At 48.7% G+C, this 20,916-nt stretch overlaps 7 protein-coding genes across 7 annotated transcripts; 5 read left to right on the top strand and 2 right to left on the bottom strand.

The window, feature by feature from the left end:
• Positions 1-1,678: 1,678 nt before the first annotated feature.
• Positions 1,679-2,802, top strand: L3040_002454 (uncharacterized protein; the record flags this gene model as incomplete). Its single annotated transcript, XM_066155559.1, has 4 exons — positions 1,679-1,781; positions 1,838-1,915; positions 1,968-1,975; positions 2,020-2,802. 4 exons carry the CDS (start codon positions 1,679-1,681, stop codon positions 2,800-2,802), a joined length of 972 nt encoding a protein of 323 aa, XP_066012552.1.
• A 642-nt stretch (positions 2,803-3,444) lies between these two features.
• On the top strand, positions 3,445-4,056 carry L3040_002453 (uncharacterized protein; the record flags this gene model as incomplete). The annotated part of the gene is made up of 1 exon (XM_007289641.1): positions 3,445-4,056. The coding sequence occupies one exon, from the start codon at positions 3,445-3,447 to the stop codon at positions 4,054-4,056; it is 612 nt and encodes a 203-aa protein (XP_007289703.1).
• A 1,153-nt stretch (positions 4,057-5,209) lies between these two features.
• L3040_002452 (uncharacterized protein) lies at positions 5,210-7,351 on the bottom strand (the record flags this gene model as incomplete). The annotated part of the gene is made up of 1 exon (XM_007289642.1): positions 5,210-7,351. One exon carries the CDS (start codon positions 7,349-7,351, stop codon positions 5,210-5,212), a length of 2,142 nt encoding a protein of 713 aa, XP_007289704.1.
• Positions 7,352-7,556: 205 nt separating this feature from the next.
• Positions 7,557-8,145, top strand: L3040_002451 (uncharacterized protein; the record flags this gene model as incomplete). The annotated part of the gene is made up of 2 exons (XM_066155558.1): positions 7,557-7,590; positions 7,646-8,145. The coding sequence occupies 2 exons, from the start codon at positions 7,557-7,559 to the stop codon at positions 8,143-8,145; spliced, it is 534 nt and encodes a 177-aa protein (XP_066012551.1).
• Positions 8,146-8,701: 556 nt separating this feature from the next.
• L3040_002450 (uncharacterized protein) lies at positions 8,702-10,108 on the top strand (the record flags this gene model as incomplete). Its single annotated transcript, XM_066155557.1, has 1 exon — positions 8,702-10,108. One exon carries the CDS (start codon positions 8,702-8,704, stop codon positions 10,106-10,108), a length of 1,407 nt encoding a protein of 468 aa, XP_066012550.1.
• A 131-nt stretch (positions 10,109-10,239) lies between these two features.
• L3040_002449 (uncharacterized protein) lies at positions 10,240-12,444 on the bottom strand (the record flags this gene model as incomplete). The annotated part of the gene is made up of 4 exons (XM_066155556.1): positions 10,240-10,413; positions 10,530-11,850; positions 11,898-12,068; positions 12,116-12,444. The coding sequence occupies 4 exons, from the start codon at positions 12,442-12,444 to the stop codon at positions 10,240-10,242; spliced, it is 1,995 nt and encodes a 664-aa protein (XP_066012549.1).
• Positions 12,445-14,908: 2,464 nt separating this feature from the next.
• Positions 14,909-15,946, top strand: L3040_002448 (uncharacterized protein; the record flags this gene model as incomplete). The annotated part of the gene is made up of 4 exons (XM_007289646.1): positions 14,909-15,073; positions 15,170-15,229; positions 15,360-15,657; positions 15,720-15,946. The coding sequence occupies 4 exons, from the start codon at positions 14,909-14,911 to the stop codon at positions 15,944-15,946; spliced, it is 750 nt and encodes a 249-aa protein (XP_007289708.1).
• Between the last annotated feature and the right edge of the window lie 4,970 nt (positions 15,947-20,916).

The raw sequence follows: 20,916 nt of genomic DNA, 5'->3' as shown, positions 1-20,916 counted from the left end.
ATCAGCCTCCTATATATTCAGACTATACACCTTTCACCTATCTTTCTAGGCTCTTTCAATTTTCTCGCCCGTAAACATTATCAAATTACCTGGTACTTGATTGTTCTGCAAGCTGATTTTAAAGAAGGAAATTCATTCACTCAGCTTTGAATATTCTTAGCGTTGAGATCCTATCGACGTTCGGATCTTGTCCACCTCTAAACCGTTATCAGGTATGTTAATATAAAGAATTCATAGTACTGAATATAAAAGCATCGAATTGAAAAAAAAATACAAGTACGCTAAGAAAATAAATAAATTTTATTTTGAGGATTTAGTATCTCGTAATAAAAATGAGATTACAATAGAGATAGCTACGCTAAGACGAAAGACTAGGCCAGATTCGCGGCGCACAGATCGCGACGACATACGAAATAATGAAGGCATACCGGTTATCAAATCTGGAGCTGGAATCGATCGAGAAATAAAGTATCTTTATACGCGGATAAAAAAAAAGGAAAACTGTTTCAGCGTTCCGCATTAAATTATTCAGCTGCTAGCTAGATCAGAAGGGATCGGTTTGAAGGTGAACGCGAAGATGGAATAACGAGAATGAATTTAAGTATTGAATTTGAAATTCATTTTATTATTGATTTTTATACTTAGCAAAGTGCAAATCGAGCCTTTCGATTATAATCATCGCTTAAATACCGCGATAGCCGTCGAACAAAACAACTTCTATTCGTCTCGAGCGTTTATTTAGATAATCAATCGGCGCAGTCTATCGTAAAGATTATAACTTCCAGGAAGAAAGAAGTAAAAGATAAAGCAGAAGAAATGAAAAGGTTATTTAATAGCGCGAAGAAAGTAAGCAATCTTAATACGATCAGAAAAAGGATCATAATTATTGCAGATGATTATTCGATTAAGGACGTAATACTTGCCGCTTGCAAGGAATTAGAAATCAAAATTATCTGATCACGATCAATATATAATTTGATATATATTTGCTTTCGTTGATCGTTAGATATTGATTTATTTAGATTATTACGAAGAATGAAGTCGAGAACGGCGATAATATAAGTCATTGCTTGATTTATAACCGACGAACCAATTTTTTTTTTTAAAAAAAATTTAAGATTTATCTTAATTAAAAGTATAAAAATGACGGGCAGCTTTATATTCCTTCCCTCGCCGTTACTTCCTATCGTATCTTGCTTGATCCTAGTAACATGTTCCGCCGGAAAAACGAAAAGCTGCAAACTATTCATGCCTATACAGAAAAATACAGAAAATACAACGAAACAGCGAAGATATAAACCTTTAATTAATGATCATCAGAAAGTAAATACAATACTGTCGCCGAATATATGCTTGCATCTGACGAAGCCGGTACCACTTACTAAATTTCCGAAGTTGGACGCTGGAAGACTTTAAGTATAGACTCATTCGAATACCAGAGCGTGACTATTTGATCAAAGAAACAGCTTCACTTTGAGTCAGACGGTGAATAGGGGGCAAGTTGTCGGGTGATTCTGGAGATTTAGCCCTGCACGTGACCCAACCGCTAAGGAGAGCCTATAGGAAAGAGCCGGATCATCACCTCTCATCTCTCAACAACAGATAACAAACAATATAGCAGTTTCATCTTTTTTCGAGATCTTTCGAAGTACAAAGCAACTGAAAAGCCATATGCTCGATGCAGGCAAACCCGAAACGCTTGCAATTTCGATCCTTAATAAATCTCGAGACTGGTAACACTTTTCCTGACGAACTTGACTACTCCGCGGCAGAAGTCACGGGTATGTTGACGAGTTGCCAATATCACGAAGAAAAATATTACTGACTTGGTTGCGAGCACAATATCTCAAACTCCAAGAACTAAACGGCCCTTCACCTCGCCCCAACTGGCAAACGCCGTTATGGCGAAGAGCAAGTAAGACCTTTTTCTATCTAGATCCCAGGTTAGCGACTAATAGATATTCCAGGACCAAAGGTGCGCCCAGTAAGCGTCAGGCTATCACGAAAGTAGAAACACAGGCAACCAGCAACAACAAATCTTCTTCAACTGCAGGCAATTCAGCGAGCGCGATGAGATCATCAAACCTTATGGTCTTGATCCCGCCTCCCGCAAGCCCCATCAATGCTTCTGCAGGCACCGAGTTCAAGTTCTTCCCCAAGCTACCAATCGAGTTGAGGTTCGAGATCTACAAATTGACCTGGAAGCCGCACATCGTCTCTCTCAAAGAGGGTGGTGGGGGCCGCCAAGCCATCTCCCAAGTTTCCAGAGAGGCCCGGCAGGAGTACCACAAGCACTACCAATTCCTAAAGAAGCGAGCGTATGCTGGGCGCCCCCGAGTTGGTCTCTTCATCAACTACGACACCGATGTATTGATGATACCTTGTGTCCAGGCAAAGCGATACGGAACCCATCCTTACCGGACATATCCCAGGGCTCAGGACTTTGTCGCCGCAGCGAGCGATTTCCAAAACTGGATGGAGCCAGTCAAGCGATTAGCTTTCGAGCTGCCGGCCCATATTGCCTTTCCTCCTTGGCTCAGGGAACAAGGGAACAATATCATACGTCTGCCCGAAAAATGTGAGTTCTGGGAGTTACTGAATGAAGTCTTCCCGAATCTGGAGGAGCTAGTATTGGTAATTAGTAGATTATCTCTCGCGAAGAACAATAAGGGACCCATGGTTTGGGTGGACCAGCATGGGGGCTATTTTGGCAATGGAAGAATCATGATTGGAGACAATTTGGTGCAGCAAAAGGCCAAGGGCATATATACTGCTATCGAGGTGAAGTTCATAGCGCTATAGAGGCCATCTCCTTTGAGTTTGCTTCTTGAAACAGTTGAGCGCTAGAAGCCAGACGAAAGACAGCAGTGTTTCATCGGTCCCTAGATAGGATTGGCCAGGGGCTTTTGGAGGAGACGCTAGCAATAAAGGCAGAAAAATGGCAGATGGCACCGATTTATTGAGCTTTGCTTCTCTAGACCTCTGTGATTGCAACTGGAGACTTTGATTTTATACATTTTTGCTATGCGAAGTAAATCGCCCTTCTGGCTCCATAGGAAAAAAATGATTATTGATGCCTTATATACGTGATGGGACGCTCCAACCGAGGACAGTACCGCTTGCAGATCTAAGCTCTGGTACATTTCAAAGTCAACAACAAACCACTCGCTTGATCGTCTCCAGAGCGCAAAGTACTAGCCCCTTCCATCGCGGCCATGAAACCCTTTATTATAAAAAGGCCATATCAGGCCAAATTATCTCATATTCCTCATTCCACAAGACCCGAAAGCCACTGACTGGTCAGACAAGCCTCTTTCTCTACACCTCGCATCCCCAAGAACCCATCTAAAAAAACCAACCAACCAACCAAGCATCCACATCCGCAACCATCATCTGCTCCACATTCATCCGAAAGTCCCCTACCGACGACGAACACAGACAACAATGAGCACCTCGCAACCCACCGATCGCACCCTGTACTTCGCCTACGGCAGCAACCTCTCGCTGCAGCAAATGGCAACCCGCTGTCCCGAGAGCCGCTTCCTAGGCGTCGCCATCCTCCCCCACCACCGCTGGCAGATCAACTCGCGCGGCTACGCAAACGTCATCAATGTCACCCACACCGCCGACTCGGCGCGCCATGCGCCCGCCGTCGAAGGTCTCTGCTACCTGCTCAGCGCCAGCGACGAAGCGGAGCTAGACCGGAACGAGGGCGTCAGCATCGGAGCGTACGAGAAAGCCGAGCTGCAAGTCGAGTTATGCTGCGCGCCGGTGGGGCTGGTCGGGAGGGATGTGGTGCGGATTGTGGCTGATGGGAGTCTTGGAAGGGTTGTATCCGTAAGTGGTGGACGAGAACGAGAGGGCCAGAGGAGAGGGAGAGGGGAGGTGACGACTGCTTTGGTTTATCTGAGCACTGTCTTTATAGAGGACGGAAGCCCGAGAGAGGAGTATGTCCGTCGCATTTCTGCTGGGGTAGCGGATGCTCTGGTTTTGGGGGTGTCGAGGAAATTTGTTACTGCGGTTATTGAGCCGTATTTGCGGACTTCCGCAGACTAGATCAATTAGTATCGGCCTGAGGAATAGGATGAAAACGAGCCCATGAGATCACGCTTGCTAGTCGTGAAAAGAGAAAAAAAAAGATTATGATTGTGTTCGCTGATAATGCATTTAAAAAGCTATTTCCTCATACTCCGCCCACGACTTCTTGGCCCCTTTGACAATCTGGGTGTGATATTTGCATATATATCAAAAGACTGTTTGATAAAGTCTTTACCCTTGTCGTCAAGGGTTCTTACTACCGGGACAGACAGACTGTTTTTCAGATATCTACCACCTAGACCGCGTTCGTGCCGTAGGGATGTCTGACCGGCACCCGTCCAATCGATCCTCTCATCTTTGCAAAAGTATCTGACCGAACAACTGACTGACTGACTGACTGACTGACTGACTGACTGACTGACTGACTGACTGACTGACTGCTGATCACTATGTCATCGCATATTTTCTCTCGCCGACTACGAGTGTGCCCTAAGAGAGAGAAAGAGAGAGAGAGAGAGAGAGAGAGAGCTCTTCAACGGATGGAGAGATAACTGGGTGAAACTGGTCACTCGACTCCGACTCTGACTCTGACCCTTGCCTCTCCCATTCCCCACTCGGCAGCGACTCCAACTCTACCGCGGAATAGCACAATGATAAATATCTCGCTTGCCGCTTAGAGCCTGTCGGAGAGAGATATAGTATATTATAGTATGGTATAGTGTAGTGATGGACGGACTTCATAGATAGCCTGTGATATGAATTTGAATTATAGGAAAGTAGACGCAAACACCAAGTTCAGGAAGAAAAGAAAAGAAAAGAAGAGAAAAAAAAAAAAAAAAAAAAAAACCGCCATAACAGAGCGCGGGCAGTGAATATAAAGATGCAGTCAGTCTGGAAAATCGATGGGCATTTACGCTTGAGAGGCAGAATTAAATAAGCGATAGATAGGACCATGCATGACCGGGCCGTTCAAACAAGTAAGTACCAATGGCGCTCGCGCTATGATATTTCTACCAAAGCCCCCAAGTTCCATTGACCAAACATACAAGCGCGCCATACGGCAGCACACCTATCCCATGACTCCATTACCAAACGCCTCGCTATGCGCATCTCCGTATGCTGTCCATTCAAGTCAAATTAAACCACCCCACACATCACGATATCCTTCGCCTCATACCATGACAAGAGAGGCACCGGATGAAATCATGCTGGCCTCCTTACTTGACTCGGTACTGTTGGCCGCCTTCTTGATATATGGCCTGACCACGATCGCTTTCGTAGGCTGGTAAGCATCTGCTTGCTCTTGGTCGGTACTCTCGTCTTCGTCGTATTCAGAGACGCTCTTGGTGCTTTCTGGAGTCGCGTTGATGCTCTCTTGAGTCGCGACAAGGGATTCTTGGCTGGAGCTTTTAAAAAGGTTATCGTCGTCGTTGTCAGGGAGAGGAGTGCCAGCAGCTACAGCAAGATCTGACAAGACAACACCTCCTTCTCTTTGCTTTGTCACCGTAGGTACTTGGACGTTCTCGTCTTCAGGCACAGCTTCAACCGCCCGAGTAGAATCAGACACTGGCATTTTCGTCGTGCCAGGTTCGATGCAGTCATAAAAGAGCATGAAAACCCCTCCTTGGCCAAGGACATTGTCTTCGCTCACTTTCGTGACATCGTCATCACTCAACCTCCACCACTGCTCCTTAGACGGATCATGATTATCGTCGAGATCTTTAGAATTAGGAACAGGAAACTTCTTGTAGCACACGTAGTGTCCGTTTTCATGTCTCCCATAGTGTGTCACGACAGCTCGCAGCTCATAGAGTGGACCCGAAAGCCTAGACGGCTTTCTGGTACTGGCAATCATAGGTATGTCTGGATTCAGCAGCCATTCCTCAGTCAGCACATCCTCGGCCATTCCCAAGCTCCCAAGACACCACGGTCCCAAATCCAGTATCCGGGGAAACTTGACATGTGAAAGGTTCTTCTTCAGCTCGCCGGTCATCTCATCGAACAAACTTCGGTTGAAATGTACCACCAATGACTTTGGCGGCCGCGCAACAACAGCCTGCCGTGATTTGGTGGAGGATACTCGGTTCTTGGGTGGAATGCTGCACTTCTTCATAACCGTTTTTTCTTCGTAGTCGTCGTCTTCCAAAGCCTCTTCAACCATTGCTAGTCTTCTCTTAGAATCCTCCAGAGACGCACTGTTTGCTTCTGACGATGTTTGCTTCTCTACAAGTAGTGTGAGCAATCTCTGGTATTTCAGCAGCGTGCATTTGCCACACTCAACGCCTTCTATTTGCTCCAGTTTCGTGTATTCGTCGAGGCACTCCGAGACATAGCACTCCCACTGTCGAGTAAGAGGGACCGTCAGGCAGTTGAAAGGGATCATAGACAGCCCCTCGGAGTAGCCACACTTGGTACAACCCACGCGCTGCGCAATCAGCCCTTCCAGAGGATTCCGGAATCTTGACCGAGATTTGGAATTCGGCGAGCTTTGACCTGACGATATTTCCGATTCGAATCCTTGAGAAGACTGCACTAGCTGGGCCATTTTACCCACCTCCTTGTCTATCTCATCGAGGACTTTCGAGAAATATTCCTGCGCATCCTGTTGCTGCCAGCTACTCATGTTCTTCAACGTAGCCGGCGTCCATATCCTCTTCCCGTTGTTCAGCGGATCGTTCAGTGTCGCAATGAGTTCTCGTAGAGCCTCGGCCATCTTCATATCTGGCTTCTCTACGCCCTCCCCAAGCCATTCACAGGTTGGGGTTGTGAGATATCCTGTCAATGAGTCCAGCGACGCCAGCCCTTGGAGGACGCTGTTCTGATAGCAAGAATTATCCCAGTTTCCCAATCCCGCTGGCCGTCCATCACCCTGTGCACTCAAGCTCATGCTTGGCAGTGTGGACAATCTCCTCCTTCCAGCTTGCGCAACTGATTCTATGATCCCTCCTGGTTGATCGAGACCCAGTACACGCCGCATAGCTTCGCTCTTTGCGGCATGGGTCCGCGGGATGTCTTCCAGCGCTGGATTCGTGATGCGGAGAGGGTTTTGGTAGGTTTCCACAGCGTCGAGCAGCCGCGATGGCGTCACGTAGACAAGAGAATTCCACAGGAGCTCTGGGAGAGACAAAAGGTTGTAGTCGAGGACGAAGAGGATGTGGTAGACGAAGACCCCGAAGCAGACTATCACGGCTAGAACGTAAGATGCGCTGGTGGCAGGCCGATTGATTCCTTGTTGGTAGTCTTGGTGGTATCCCGCCAAGTAGTCTAGATCATTGCCAGACAGATCTTGATGTTGCGGATCTTGAGTACTCATGGTAGTACATATGTGCTTCTTAAGGAGTTGTCACTGCGCTGAATATAGATGCTGGTGAATTGTCGAGTCTCAGGCGGTTGTGTTCTTTGTGGACTTACAAAGAGCTAGGTGGCATAGGCATGCGGTGGTGTGGCTTGCACAGACCGACCGAGGGACAGAAAAAAAAGGTTCCGCGCACGAGTCCGGGACATTCACAAAACGCACAATGGGAAAGACTGCACCACCCAAAAAGCGAGGAGGCATGTCTTTCGTCGTTTCTGGTTTCATGTACAAAATGTTCTAACAATGTTCCAGTCACTTCGGTGCGTTCGCGTGAATCACGACGAGCAGCCTCTCCCGGAATCGATCTCGACAAATCTCTCAAAGACCTCAAGCCTCCCACCGCAACCAAGATCAAGCAGCCGTCGGTCCTCGCGATCCACCAAGGCGCTGGAATCTCCAAGAAGACCAAGAATGGCAGAAAGGCCGTCCTGAGTGCAAAGGCGAAGAAGCGGCAGGAGAAGGGGATGGATCGTGCCGAGGCGGTCATTGACAAGAAAGAGATCAAGATTGAGAAGAGCAAGGATCGGGCCCGGACTGTTCAGGAGAGAGCAAAGAACTGGGAGGAGTTAAATAAGCGTATGCTGGCGAAGAAGGCTCGAGAGGAGGCAGACAAGCTTGAGGAGGACAAGGAGAGCGAAGCCTGGGAGGACGATGAGATGGAGGCTGATGAGGATCTGACTGCAGAAACTAATGTCGCTGAGGATGCGAAGACGATACCTGTGCCTGCCGAAGAAGACGAGGAGATCCTATGAGCTACGAAAGTTATGAATTGCATTGGGCGGCGTTCTGGGACGGTATCGTCCATGTCGATTTCACGTTTGACCAGATACCGTAGATTCTGGCATCAGTCCGGGACGTAAACGAAGTACAGGCTCATGAAATACAAAAGTTGCAAGAGATGCAACACAAACCAGTACGAGATTTTAAACCGGTTCCTTCAACGGTAATACAATTTCAATAGACCAAGATGGCATGGTAACTTGGATCTTTGGGACCTTTATGGGGTGAAAATTATACATACCACGGTTTCGAGACGATAAACCTCCGAGTCTTTTCCTTTGACGAATAATGTTCACATTACCGGTACTTATTTCCTTGTCCTCTCTCAAATATCACATGATCGGCTCGAAAAGTAAGTGAGTCGCACCCTTGCAAACATAGCGGGGAAGCCTAGCCGGAAGAGTAATTTGCCAGCAAGCTATCTCAGCCTTGCAGGACTTCAATTCAACCTCCCCAAACAGACAATCCTCCTCCCTCATCTCCATCCTAACTCGAAATCTCCCGCCTCAATCCCTCAGGATCTTCAAGATGCCACCCAAACGCATGACCGCAAACCCAGTTCAAGGCCCGCGCCACCGCCCTGGAAAAGTCGTTCAGGAAGCCGACTCCTCAGACTCCGAGGCAAGCGACGACGACGACGACACCCCAGCACCTTCCAAGATCCCCGCGCCGCCGAAAGCTACCACCGCCGGCGGAATCACGAGTAACCTCAGCAAAGTCGATCTTAACGAGGGGAGGAAAATCGCCGCGCAGAAAGAGGCCGACCGAATCGCAGAGGAGAAGGCGCTGAAAGCAGCAGAGGAAGAAGGCTTTGTCACGGAAGAGGAATCTGAGGATGGTGAGGATGGGAGTGAGGGGGGGAGCGGGAGCGGCAGTGACGAGGAGACTAGCAGCGAGGAGGAGGAGGCGCCACGTAGGGTCATGATGCGGCCGACTTTTATCAAGAAGGATAAACGTGCTGCGATGGCGGGCGCGAAACCTGTGGATACGCGCACCGACGAGGAGTTCGCGGCGCAGGAGGAGGAGAGGAGGAAGAAGGCTGCCGATGAGATTGTGGAGGAGCAGATCCGGCGGGACATTGCTGCCAAGGCGGCGGGCAAGAAGAATTGGGACGACGACGAGGAGGATGCGGAGGTGGACGATACGGACGGCCTGGACCCGGCTGCGGAGCGCGCGGCGTGGGAACTGCGGGAGTTGATGCGGATTAAGCGGGAGAGGGAAGCCATTGAGGAGCGCGAGAGAGAGCTCGAGGAGGTGGAGCGGAGGAAGAATCTCAGCGCGGAGGACAGGAAGCGCGAAGACGATGAACACATCGCCAAGCAGAAGGAGGAGAAGGACAGCAGGAACAAGATCGGCTTCATGCAGAAGTACCACCACAAAGGAGCCTTCTACCAGGACGACGCCGCGGCCCAGGGACTGGCTGCGCGGGACATTATGGGTGCGAAATTCGTGGATGACACGAATCGCGAGTTGCTGCCTCAGGCGCTGCAGATGAGGGACATGACCAAGCTAGGGAAAAAGGGTGCTACGAAGTATAAGGATCTCAAGAGCGAGGATACGGGTCAATGGGGCCAATTCAACGACAGGCCGAGGAAGGGGGGCATGGGTTTCAATGGCGACGAGAGATTTGCGCCTGACCGAGAACCCCGCGATCGACCTGGTGCCAGCGGAGCAAACACCATTTCGGTTGCCGAGAGGAAGGGAGTCAGTGGCGCGCCTGAGGGTCCGAGATCCATGCGGGAGGGAGGGGAGGGGCAGAGGGGGAGAAATACCGATACGTATCGACCTACTCGAGAGAGGTCGCGGTCGCGGTCACGGTCACGATCGAGGTCACCGAGAAGGGACAGAGAGGACAAGCATAGGAGGAAGCGCAGCACGTCGAGAGATGGGGACCGATATGAAAGCGACAAGCGCCGGAGAGTAGATGCGAGGTAGCGCTGATATATCTAATTCAAACTCAAACCCAAACATGATGCATGTCTTGCATCCCAAGTTCATGATCATTACTCCCGAATCCCGAACGCCGTAAGCCCCGTTCCGACCATAAGTAAGTATCCAAAACTCTTTCAGATCCTGAAAATCTGCACGCACGCCCTCTCGTAGACTTTGTGTGCGAGAACCGAGGCGCCTCGCTCCTCCTCTGTCATGGTGGCCGGATGGACGGTCAGCCTGGCGAAAGTCCCCGGGGCTCTTCGTTTGGAAACATGACCCGGGTTGATGACGACGACACCTTCGACAACCTGTCTCTGCACATCAGTACAGCTCGCTCGCTCTTACGGCCTTTCTTCTTCTTCTTCTTCTTCTTCTTCTTCTTCTTTTTTCTTTCTTCTCTTCAAAGATGAGGAACGTCACTAACCTTTGAGAACGGCTGCAGTGCGCTAGGCAGAATCAGGACATCCGGACGCACCCTGACCATCTCTCCCAGCTTCAGGTAACTCGTGTCCAGCATGGCGCCCGTGGGGATGCCGCTCGCGGTCCCGCTCTTCGGCAAGCTGGCCCTGTCCAGCGGCGGGAAGATGGGGAAGAAGCTGCGCTGCTCGAGCAGGTAGCTCGACAGCCGGGACAAGATGGGGGTCTCTCGCGCGCGGCCCTCGGCTGTCTCCGACGATCGCAGCTCCGTGAGGACGTCCTGGGAGGAGATGCCGACGGCCACCTCGTTGAGGGATATGATGATGGGATTCCCGACGATGCGGACGGCTTTGGGGAGGCCGAGGTCTTTTCTCGGGAAGGCTTCTTGGGGCCAGGAGACGTGCTTGCTGATTACGTCTTTGACGGAGGGGATGAGGAGGATGGTGACGTGTGGGTTGGCAGCGGCTAAGCGGATGAGAGCTGGCGAGATGAGGTATTTGAATAGTGTGGTCATCGTGGCAGTGTCTGGCTCGGTCATTGCTTCTTCGGGGAGGTCGAAATCCCCTGTAGCGATGAGAGGGTGGTCTATATCTAGAAATGGTCCAGTCAAAATAAGCGCGTCTGCGTATGTATCTGCTGCTTGGCTGCAAAGAGCATGCAGGGGCTCGAAATCCAGGTTGTCATCTGCGGTATAAGGTCCCGAACCTATCATTATGCTAAGAGGCGCCGGTTCGGAGTCGGAGTCCATAGCATCAGGCCCTCCTCTCAGTCTCTGGATATGGCTTTCTAGTAGAGCGGGGGGCGAGGCAGCACCGGGCAGTAATGGAGCTTCCAAGACCTCTCTGACGGCAAAGTTGTCTCCCGAGGCATTGATCCCCTTCATCGCTACTATCTGACCCGGGAAGAACTTGAATCCGGACAGCGAAGTGACATTGAGGGGGATCCGCAAACCCGCTCCCATTCTTCGGGAGGTCTCTAACACGAGAGAAGAGGCGTTGAGTTTTCCCGAAAGTGAGTCTGATGCTATTCGCCCAACGGCCACGACCTCGTTCGTACTCTGACTTGCGGCACTGCCAAAGTCCGAGTCGTCCAATTTATGATGTTCTTGGATCAACTGCATGAACTCGTCTATTTTGTCGTCCAGGATCTCAGATGCCTCAGAGGACTTCATAGCCATAGGCTTGTACGAGAGCTTCTTCAAGTCGGAATGGGCGGTGAGCTTGATTCGAGGTTCCCCGAATGGCGCCATGGGCGGTTCTGGGACCTGCAGGTGGCCATTGAGAATCTCGATTTCTTGCCCGGCGTTTGGTCGATCGTTGAAAGAAACACTGCACCTATATGAGCAGCTGGACATGGACGAGATGAGAGCACATACGGTTTTCCGGTGGGCTCTCCGGGCTTGTACGGGGTCTTAAAATCTGGTGGACTACTTGCAGGCTCTGCTCTCACTCGGGACATGGAGGGGGTTTCGAACTTGCGCCGGGACGCAGCGCTCGCTTTACTCGCAGATCCAGCCTTTGGCGTGTTTGGCACAAGTCCATCCAGCCTGCCATCGTTAGTACTGATCCATGCTGAACGTAGAGACGCTCTCACATTCCAAATACATCGCCACTGCTCGTCACGGCGCGAGGGGTTGCTCCCGCCCGCTTGCTGGAGTGGAGATGTTGTTTTGACCGGCTGTCACGCTCCAACCCGTCTTGTACATCCTTCTTGAGGGCTCGCGCAGTCTCAATGTTCAGCTTCATGTCGTCGGAAGCCATCTTCATGCTGTATGATTCCCACTTGTACCATAACTCCTCCACATCGATCGAGTGCAGTCGCATGATTGATTGTAATTCGGCAAGGACGTCTGCTTCGAGATTTGCACCACCCGCAGAGGCGAAGCGCTCCTGGATCTCGGCGCTCGTAGCTTCGGCGGCCATCTTGCGAGCGATGTGAGGTTGAAGTGCCAATCTGGTTGTTTCGAAGATCTTCGTTCGAGAGGGGCGACGCGTTCGAGCGCGTCAAGCGATTAACGACGTGATGTGCCAAGACCCCCGCACTTTTTTCAGCACAGCATGTTGAGAAGCACTGTCTGTACTCCGGACACGGACCTTTCGTCCTTCCTCTGTTACCTACCGGTATCGGTACGTTACTCCCGAGATCTCGAGCTCATGTCCGATGGACCATTGTCCCTCGCGTACTCAGGAGTCGGCAACACATCGTCATCGCTACGCTGACTATTTTACGATTCTGGCGCATCAATTTGCAAAGCATCACATCCTTTGGCAAAGTACTGGAGGTAAACCGTCTCCGCCTTGTGCAAGCTTTGCCCCCGGCCCTCCTGCATTGGTCTTTTCATAGCGTTGTCACCGTGGGGATGGCAGATGAAGGTTTCTTGCATGTTTCCTGTGGACTTGGGGAGTGAAACACCAAGTGTGAAAGCTATTTACGCCGCCAAATATACGGAGTATCTCGGCTGTCGAGACTTTCTCTCTCTACTCGGCCAATTCGGGATTGTGTACGGAGTATGAGCATTGTTCTCCCATATGCAGAAGCAATATTACCGTGCTCTTCTAATTTCAAGCGTCCTTTTTATTTATTTATTTCTTTCTTTCTCTCTTTCTTTCTTCCTTTCTGCTTCTTCTGAGCTGTCGGTCGGCACAGGCTTTCAGTCAGCGCGCACTGACTATCAGCCAGCTGTTGGAGTACGGGTAGTTCACATTGATCTTGTCGATCAGGGACAACACGTCGATGTCACATCCCATATTTTGGTACGCCCCGAACCAGAGGTGGCGTCACGATTGACACTACTGGCTCTGTGCGGAGAGGTTCTGCTTATGGCTGGTAATCTGGGAATTCTCACAGCTTTCCATCAGCTATTCTGTAGGGTCGCTATGCCGACCCAAGAAGCTGTCTCTCGTGTTTCGGACCAGGTCATCTTTTTTCATGCCGGATCCACGCGAAGCTGGCCGGCCGAATGAATTCACATGCACATTCCTCTTTCTTTGGTGCTACGTAGGTACCGGTATCGAGCGGATGCAGATATCCGGAGTATCTCTGCGTCTGGGCAGGCTCTCGGGGACTTTGGTGGGAGGCCTACAGCACAGAGCCATGGGACAGCTGTGCTAGGTACGTAGTATGTCGATGGAATGAATCTCTTCTGCCGGAGAGCCATCGTCGGCTTGTCTGTGACAAGAGTTCCAGCTCCGGTAATTGCTACTTGCGGTATAAGTACCTTTGAACGCTACGCTTTAGTCAGGGGATACGCGCGGATGAATGTGCACGACGCGATGAGTTTGTATATGTCCACCTACCGGTACCTACCTACCTACCGTACCTACCTACAGTACGGAAGTACTCCGTTCGTCCGTTCGTACTGAGACTCTGGGTCTCTCCGAATAGCCAACCGCGTGCTCGCACGGTTACGGGAGCAACAACCGGCCCAGCCGGGGCACTAGCCCGCCCTTCCCCCCCTACCGCTGGCATGTCCTTCAATCTTAATCCCAATACCCAAGAGTCTTGTGCTGAAGTCTCTTCATTGTCATCGTTTGTACTAGGTACGGACATACCGAGATCTTGGGCGAGTGGGAAGATAGTGAAGCTGATGATGCAGATCCTGAGCCCGTGGAGGGAATTACTCTTCATTTCCGTGGACATCCTGCTGCTGACCAACAACCTTTTTCGCGCTGGAAGTGGGAATGGGAATGTGGCCGTGGAGGCTTGTGCACCACCAGCGCAGGCGGTACGAGGCGTGGTGAGCCTGGTACTGTACTTAGTAATACGTAGTAATTGGGAGCGGGCGTGACCAGGTCCCGTGAAGAAAGGTCCCGTGCAGGTCCCGTGCAGGTCCCGTCCAGGTCCCGTACTCTACTCCGTGCAACGCAGAGATTGCTCAGGGGCTTCCCTGCCACAACAGCCGTCCTTGGGTACAGGACTGTTGTTGCTACTGCCCAGTAGTAGTAGTACTACGTCCTACGTCCTACCTCCTACCGCCTACCTCCTACTACTGCACGTCCTACTGTACCGCCATCTCCCACTAAATTAACTACCCCACAAACCCAGCCGCAGCCAGCCAGTCAGCGCAGCCTTCAGGAGTGGGTGCCATGCAAGGGAGCCCCGGTCCCCCCTTCTCCCCCCCCCCTTTCCCCCTTCTATTTTGGGCCGCTAAGAGCCTATCAGGATTAATTTCAAGTGTGGCTCGCCAAATTGCTCGTCAATAAGTACAAGACCTGAACTTCTCCCACCTTCTCTTCTTCTTCTCCCTCTTCTCACCCCTCGTGTCCAACCCATCACTCTCGTTCAACTGTCTCCGGATCCCAACACTCGCTTTTGTGCCCTTTCGCTGTCCCCGTATCCTCGACAATATCTCAAGCTTGAGTTTCTAATACTAACTATCCTGACAAGATGAAGACTTCCGCCGTCCTCCTTGCTCTCACCAGCGCCGCCCTTGCTTCGGCCAACGTCGTGGCCCGGCAGGTAGCAGACGCTACCCTCCCAGATATCCCCACCGTGACCAGCATCGAGCTCTCGCCAACCGCCGTCTGTCTCACTGGCTGTGAGGCCGCAGATGTAAGTCTCTCCCGACGAAAACACCGTCCCGAGTGATGGCCCGCACATGGGAGCCGCGAGCAGCGGTCGTGGATCTGTGAACTGACGCCCCTCTAGGTCAACTGCAGAGCTGCCTGCGTTGGAGGATCCCACGCAAACACGGCCCAGGTGGATCAGGTCAGTCTCCCCGCAGTCGATGCCGGATTTGTTCCCGCGTCTTTTTTCTCATCGCATCCAACATCATCCCCCTCCCTACCCCCCGAGACCCCCAACATGGCACCCTTGGCTGACCATCCCGTTTCCTCAGACGTACAACTGTATCGAGGCCTGCGACAGGGGAGATGGGTCCGCTACCGGAAACGCCAACTGGGCCTCGTGTCAAAAAACATGCATCGACTCTTACTACCTGCCACCCGCCGGCCAGACACCGCCCCCGCCTGTCGTAGCCGTGGCTCCTCAGACCCCGGCGACCGACGACGACACCGTCTCTACTCCCCAGACCCCGCCCACCGACGATGATGCCGTCTCGACCCCCAACACCCCGGGGGACGACGACGATGACGCCGTCTCGACCCCCGTCGCCGCTTCATCGACCATGTCCGGACGTAAGTGAACTCCTATCCCGTAGTACATCGCTCTCTAGCACTAGCGCTGACGGCCTCCGCAGCCATGACGACCGCACCGCCTGCCCGATCCGCCCCTTCCTCGGTCTCTCCCTCTTCCTCCAACGGACCCTCGCCATCCGTTTCCCCAACCTCCCGTACGTCAACTACCCCAGCATCTGGCACCGCATCTGGCACGGCCAGCCCCACCGCGGACTCGGCTGCCAGCGGTCCTGTCTTCGGGTCCGCCGGAGGTGTGCTCGCTATCTTCCTGGCTTTCTTCGCCCTGTGAGATGTGTGTCTTGGCCTCTTCATTCTCTCCGCCTCAGGTACCTCACATCTCCACCTTTTCGTCCGTCGTGGAAGCTCTCCCCCCGCGCCTAGGCCCGGTATCTGGGTTGACATTGCCTATCATCAATTACATAACGATATTTAATGATAATACGCAGGTGGATTGCACATAAGAAATTCAACTATATGGGCTTCATTTTGGCTGCTTAGTGCCCGTTCTCCATTCAACCGTGACTTCGCATGTGACCTCGCTGGTATATATTACATGTGCATTGTAGAGCTGAAAACCCTCCACGTCGAATCGCCATTGGTAGCGTCTATGCGGTAAGCGAGTCGACTCTCACCTTTCCATGTACCCAACCAAATAAACGACATCTCACATCATCAATCCGATTAAATCCCATCCTCACAACCCAGCCACAACTCCTTGTATGGATTGACCAATCCTTTACATAATCTCCTACACCGGCCTCCTCTCCATTCTCTCCATCCTATCCTCTTTCTTACCCATTTTCCCATCCATCTATTTATCCTCTTCCTTCCTTCCTTACTTCCTTCGGCTAAACCCCCCCCCCCGCTCTCTCTCTCTACCAACGCAGTTGAATGAATATATGATATGATATCTAATATCAAAACGCACAGCCTCTTTTCTCTGCGTGCGCCGCGCTGGGCTGCGCTGCTTCGGGGAAGAGAGGCTTAGGTGGGGTAGGTGGGGTAGAGGGTTGGATGGATGGGTAGAGGGTTGGATGGATGGGTGAGTGGTAGTAGGAGCGAGTGAGCGAGTGACTGAGTAAGAGTGGGTGAGTTGTCGAGTCTAGCTTGTCTGGGGTGTCTTTTTTTTTTTTTTTTTCCTTTTTTTTCCTTTTTTTTCCTTTTTTTTTCCCTTGTACGTTTTGCGGCTGCGACTGCGACTGCGACTGCGTGACTGGTTTTCGTCTTGTTGGTGGGGGGAGGAGGGAGAGAGGGAGAGGGGGGAGGAGGGAGGAGGGGGGAGGGTGAGGGGGTGGTGGAAAGAGGAGGAGGGGGGAAAGAAGAGGATAGGAGAGGAAAGAAGAGGAAAGAAAAGAAGAGGATAGAAAAGAAGAGAGAAAAAGAGGAGGAGAGAAGAGGAGAGAAGAGGAGAGAAGCGGAGAGAAGAGGAGAGAAGAGGAGAGAAGAGGAGAGAAGAGGAAAAAGTAGAAAAACAAAAGATAATATAGAAATTAATAATAGTAAAAAAGTTTAAAAAAAATATTTAGAGAAGAAGAATAGCAGAGGAGAGAAAAGAAAAAAAAGGAGAGAAAAGGAGAGAAAAGGAAGGAAAGGGAAAGGAGAGAACAGGAAGGAAAGGAAAAGGAAAGGAAAGAAAAGAAAAGGAAAGGAAAGCATACAGGAAAGTAGAAAAACAGCGAAGAAGAGCAAAGAAAAAAAAAAAAGAGAAAAGAGTAAAGAAAAAGCAAAGAAAACTAAAGGAAAGGAAAGAAAAGGGAAAGGAAAGAAAAGGGAAAGGAAAGGAAAGAGAAGAAACCTTTAGAAAAGGGAAGCAAAGCAAAGAAAAGGAAAGAAAAGAAAAGGAAAGGAAAGGAAAATCCACAAACGCAGTCTCAATTCTCCTATCAATTGACAACCATACTTACTTACCTACACTCACAATCAGAATCAGAATCACACTTACAATCGCAACCACAATCACAATTCTAACGATTCGAAATTCGAATTTCAAAACCCGACTAACTGTGGCAAAGGCGAGAGAGCACCTACCATTTTCATTCTTTCTTATCCTGTTCTTTTTTTTTTTTTCTTTTTCTTTTTCTTTTTCTTTTTCTTTTTCTTTTTCTTTTTCTTTTTTCTTATTCTTATCTGATTTACCCTCTTTTACACTTTAGGAAGTGTCACCTATTCTTTTACTTGTTTTTGAGGGATTTTGTCATCCTTTTGAATATCCCGTTTCCCTCTATTGCTTTTTGGTGAAGACTGGATTCGAGTTTCGGGGTTTGATCATTGGGGTGGGGTGATGGGAGAGGGAGAGGGAGAGGGAGGTTGGTTGATTTGATGGATGGATGGTTAGTTGGATAATTAGGAAATATATATATATATATATATATGTGCTCGTGTATTTATATATATATATATAAGTTTCAGAAGGACTTTTTGGAAAGGGAGGAAGGAAAAGATGAGAAAGAAAGAAAGAAAGGAAACACTAAGGGGGGAGAAGGGTCAGCTTGAATATATCGATAGGTATCTATATCTGTTTGTTTCTATTGCTGGTATCAATCTGGATGATGATAGTGCAGTCACGAGGAAGCTTCTGATATGTGTAGTTGAATGACTTGTATTATCTAGGACTAAGAATTAAGGGCGAAGTTGTAGTAAGAGCGTGCTAAGGCTGAGGTCCGTGCGTGCACGTGTATGTGCACGTGCACTATACATCATGCTCTCACCTTACACCTTACTTAGCAACACACCCTTCTATCGAGGCCTTAAAAGCTTTCGGCAGTACCTTAATTGTATTTAAACTAATATACCTTTTTTGTAAAGTAGAAGTAAAAACACCTTTAAGAGCACAGTCTACTTAATTTCTACCGAATGTAGCAAGTACGACTTCTAAGAAGAGAAAAAATCTTTTATGACACACCTTTACTACCCCTTGCTAAAAAAAACACCCCTTGCTGAGCTCTATAGCTCTAGCACTTTCATTCGAAGCAATTGTATAAAGGCAGCGTAATTTGTATCATTCAATAGCTTTGTCATACCGTCGGCGACGTTCTCTTTGCTAAGAATATACTACAGATCGAGTCGTCCTTTTGCCACTTTATAGCGTACGTAATAGAACTTGATGTCGATATGCTTGGTTCTTTAATAGTATTCAAGGTTTTCGAAGAGTAAGAGTGCTCTTTATAAGTCATAAATCATCTTAATTTTCTTCGCGTCAGCCTTCTTATAGCCAACCTCATTAAGTACTTGCTTAATCCAAGCGGCCTCTTAAGCGAATTTGCACATAGTTACGTACTTAGCTTCGGTTGAAGAAAGAGCTACAATAGTCTAGCGTTTGGAAATGACGTTAAAAACGCCTTTTGTAAAGAAGAATACTCCTCCGCTGTGTAAGACTCGACCTATTCTAAAGCCGGCTTAATCGGAGTCGTAATAGCTTATCAATTTAGTAAGCTTAGCGTCCTTTTTATTAAAAACAATTGATAACATACGAGTACTTTGTAAGTATTGTAGAACGCGCTTTGCGGCAGCTATATATTAAGGTGACGGATTGGTTAAGAATTTAGTTAATAAAGAATAGTGGTAAGCAATGTCTTATCGAGTGTGAGTTGCGAGGTATTGTAAAGAGCTAACGATTGACTAGTATAGTGTAATCTCGTATTAGGTGGCTTGGCTTTCGAATTTGATTATGTGAACCTCGAAATCTATTGCAAAAGGTGTAAGTGCACTCTTGCAATTAAACATACCGAATCGGTCTAACACCTTGTTAATATAAGCGTTTTAGCACAAGGTAATAGTACTTGCGGGTCGATCTTTAACGATTCTGACTTTTAGAAAGTAAGTAGCCTTATCGGTACAAGTGATATCGAATAAGTCGTGCAAATCCTTTTTGAATTGCTCGTAGATTGATCTCGATTTACCGATCACTAAGAAGTCGTTAATATAAATGACAATCATGATTTTGAGGTCTTTATTAATATAGACATAGTTGTCGGTTTTCATAAAGGCGAATCTTAGTTTAGCAAGTCGCTTTCGTAACAACTTTTGTTAAAAGCGTAGTGATTGTTTGAGGCTATACAAGGCTTTAAGTAGCTTTAAGCAGTCTTTATTGGTAAGAATGTAGCCGAATTCGATTTATCTTAGTAAAGCTTTAATATAGATGTCATTATCAGCTTTACTATTTAAGAAAGCAGTGTTAACATCGAACTGTTGGACCTTTAGGTCGTATAAAGCGGCTAGAGCAATTGCAAGCTTTTAAATAGCTGATTTGCATACTCTAGCGAAGGTCTGATCGTAATCACGGCCTTTTTGCTATGTGTGGCTTTGGACCACGAATCTCACTTTGTATCGCTCGATCTTTCTATTCTTATTTCTCTTAGTCTTGAATAATAGACGTGAGCTTAGAATGCGTCCACCTTTAAGGATATCACGCTTCTTTATAATTGACTACGTCTCTTTGCGTCGAAGAGCAGAGTACTTCTTGATAATAGCTTAGCGCTAGTTATTTGCATCTGAGCGTGCTAGAGCCTCTTCTATAGTTTAAAGGTCGTCTGCAAATGGTGACTCTTTAGCAGCGTTGAAGTAGGTTTATTAGTAGGTGTTTGTTTTTTCTTTAATGGTTACGTTTGCTGATAGAGCAGCAACATTGCGAGTGCTGGACCGAGTATTTACTCGTTTCGAAAGGGGAACCTGAGGGTAGATTTTGCGTGGTCTCCGAATAGTAAGAGCTTCGGGAGTCTTATCATTTACCTTAAAGGGAACAACCTCCTCCTCGACCTCCTCCTCATCGTTTAAGGAAGAAGCTTTGTAAGGTTTAAAGAGCTTGTCGATAGCCTCCTCGTCCTTAGTCTCTTTTAAATTATTATCGAAATCTAGTTTATCTTAGACGTAGTGATCAAGGCTTTTAAAGGACTCTTGATCTTGGTTGTGCTAATTAAAGGTAAGCTGACTACGGTCAACTTGGTCACTTTTAGCTTTAGATAGCACTTCTTCTTCTTCTTTAAAGGTAGGTTCGGTAACGAGTCTATCTTTATTAAAACGAATATAAAAGGTACGAACCACTTTCTTATTAGATCGGGAAGGAACGTATACTCTTTAGATGTTATTGCTTTCGAAACTAATTAATGTTCCGACCTTAGTTTTAAGCGCTAGTTTGCGACTTTATACGCGGCGTTCAAGCTTAATTAAGACGTAGACTTTGCATCCGAGTACTCGCAAGTGCTTAACCGAAGGTTTGTGGATCACTTTTAGCTTAATGTCATCTTAGAAAGCTTTGTAAAG

The sequence above is a fragment of the Drepanopeziza brunnea genome, assembly GCF_022702325.1.
Source record: "Drepanopeziza brunnea f. sp. 'multigermtubi' strain 214-2 chromosome Unknown ctg3, whole genome shotgun sequence".
NCBI lineage: Eukaryota > Fungi > Ascomycota > Leotiomycetes > Helotiales > Drepanopezizaceae > Drepanopeziza > Drepanopeziza brunnea.
The sequence above is the reverse complement of the archived record's forward strand: the minus strand, read 5'-3'. Positions and strand labels throughout refer to the sequence as shown.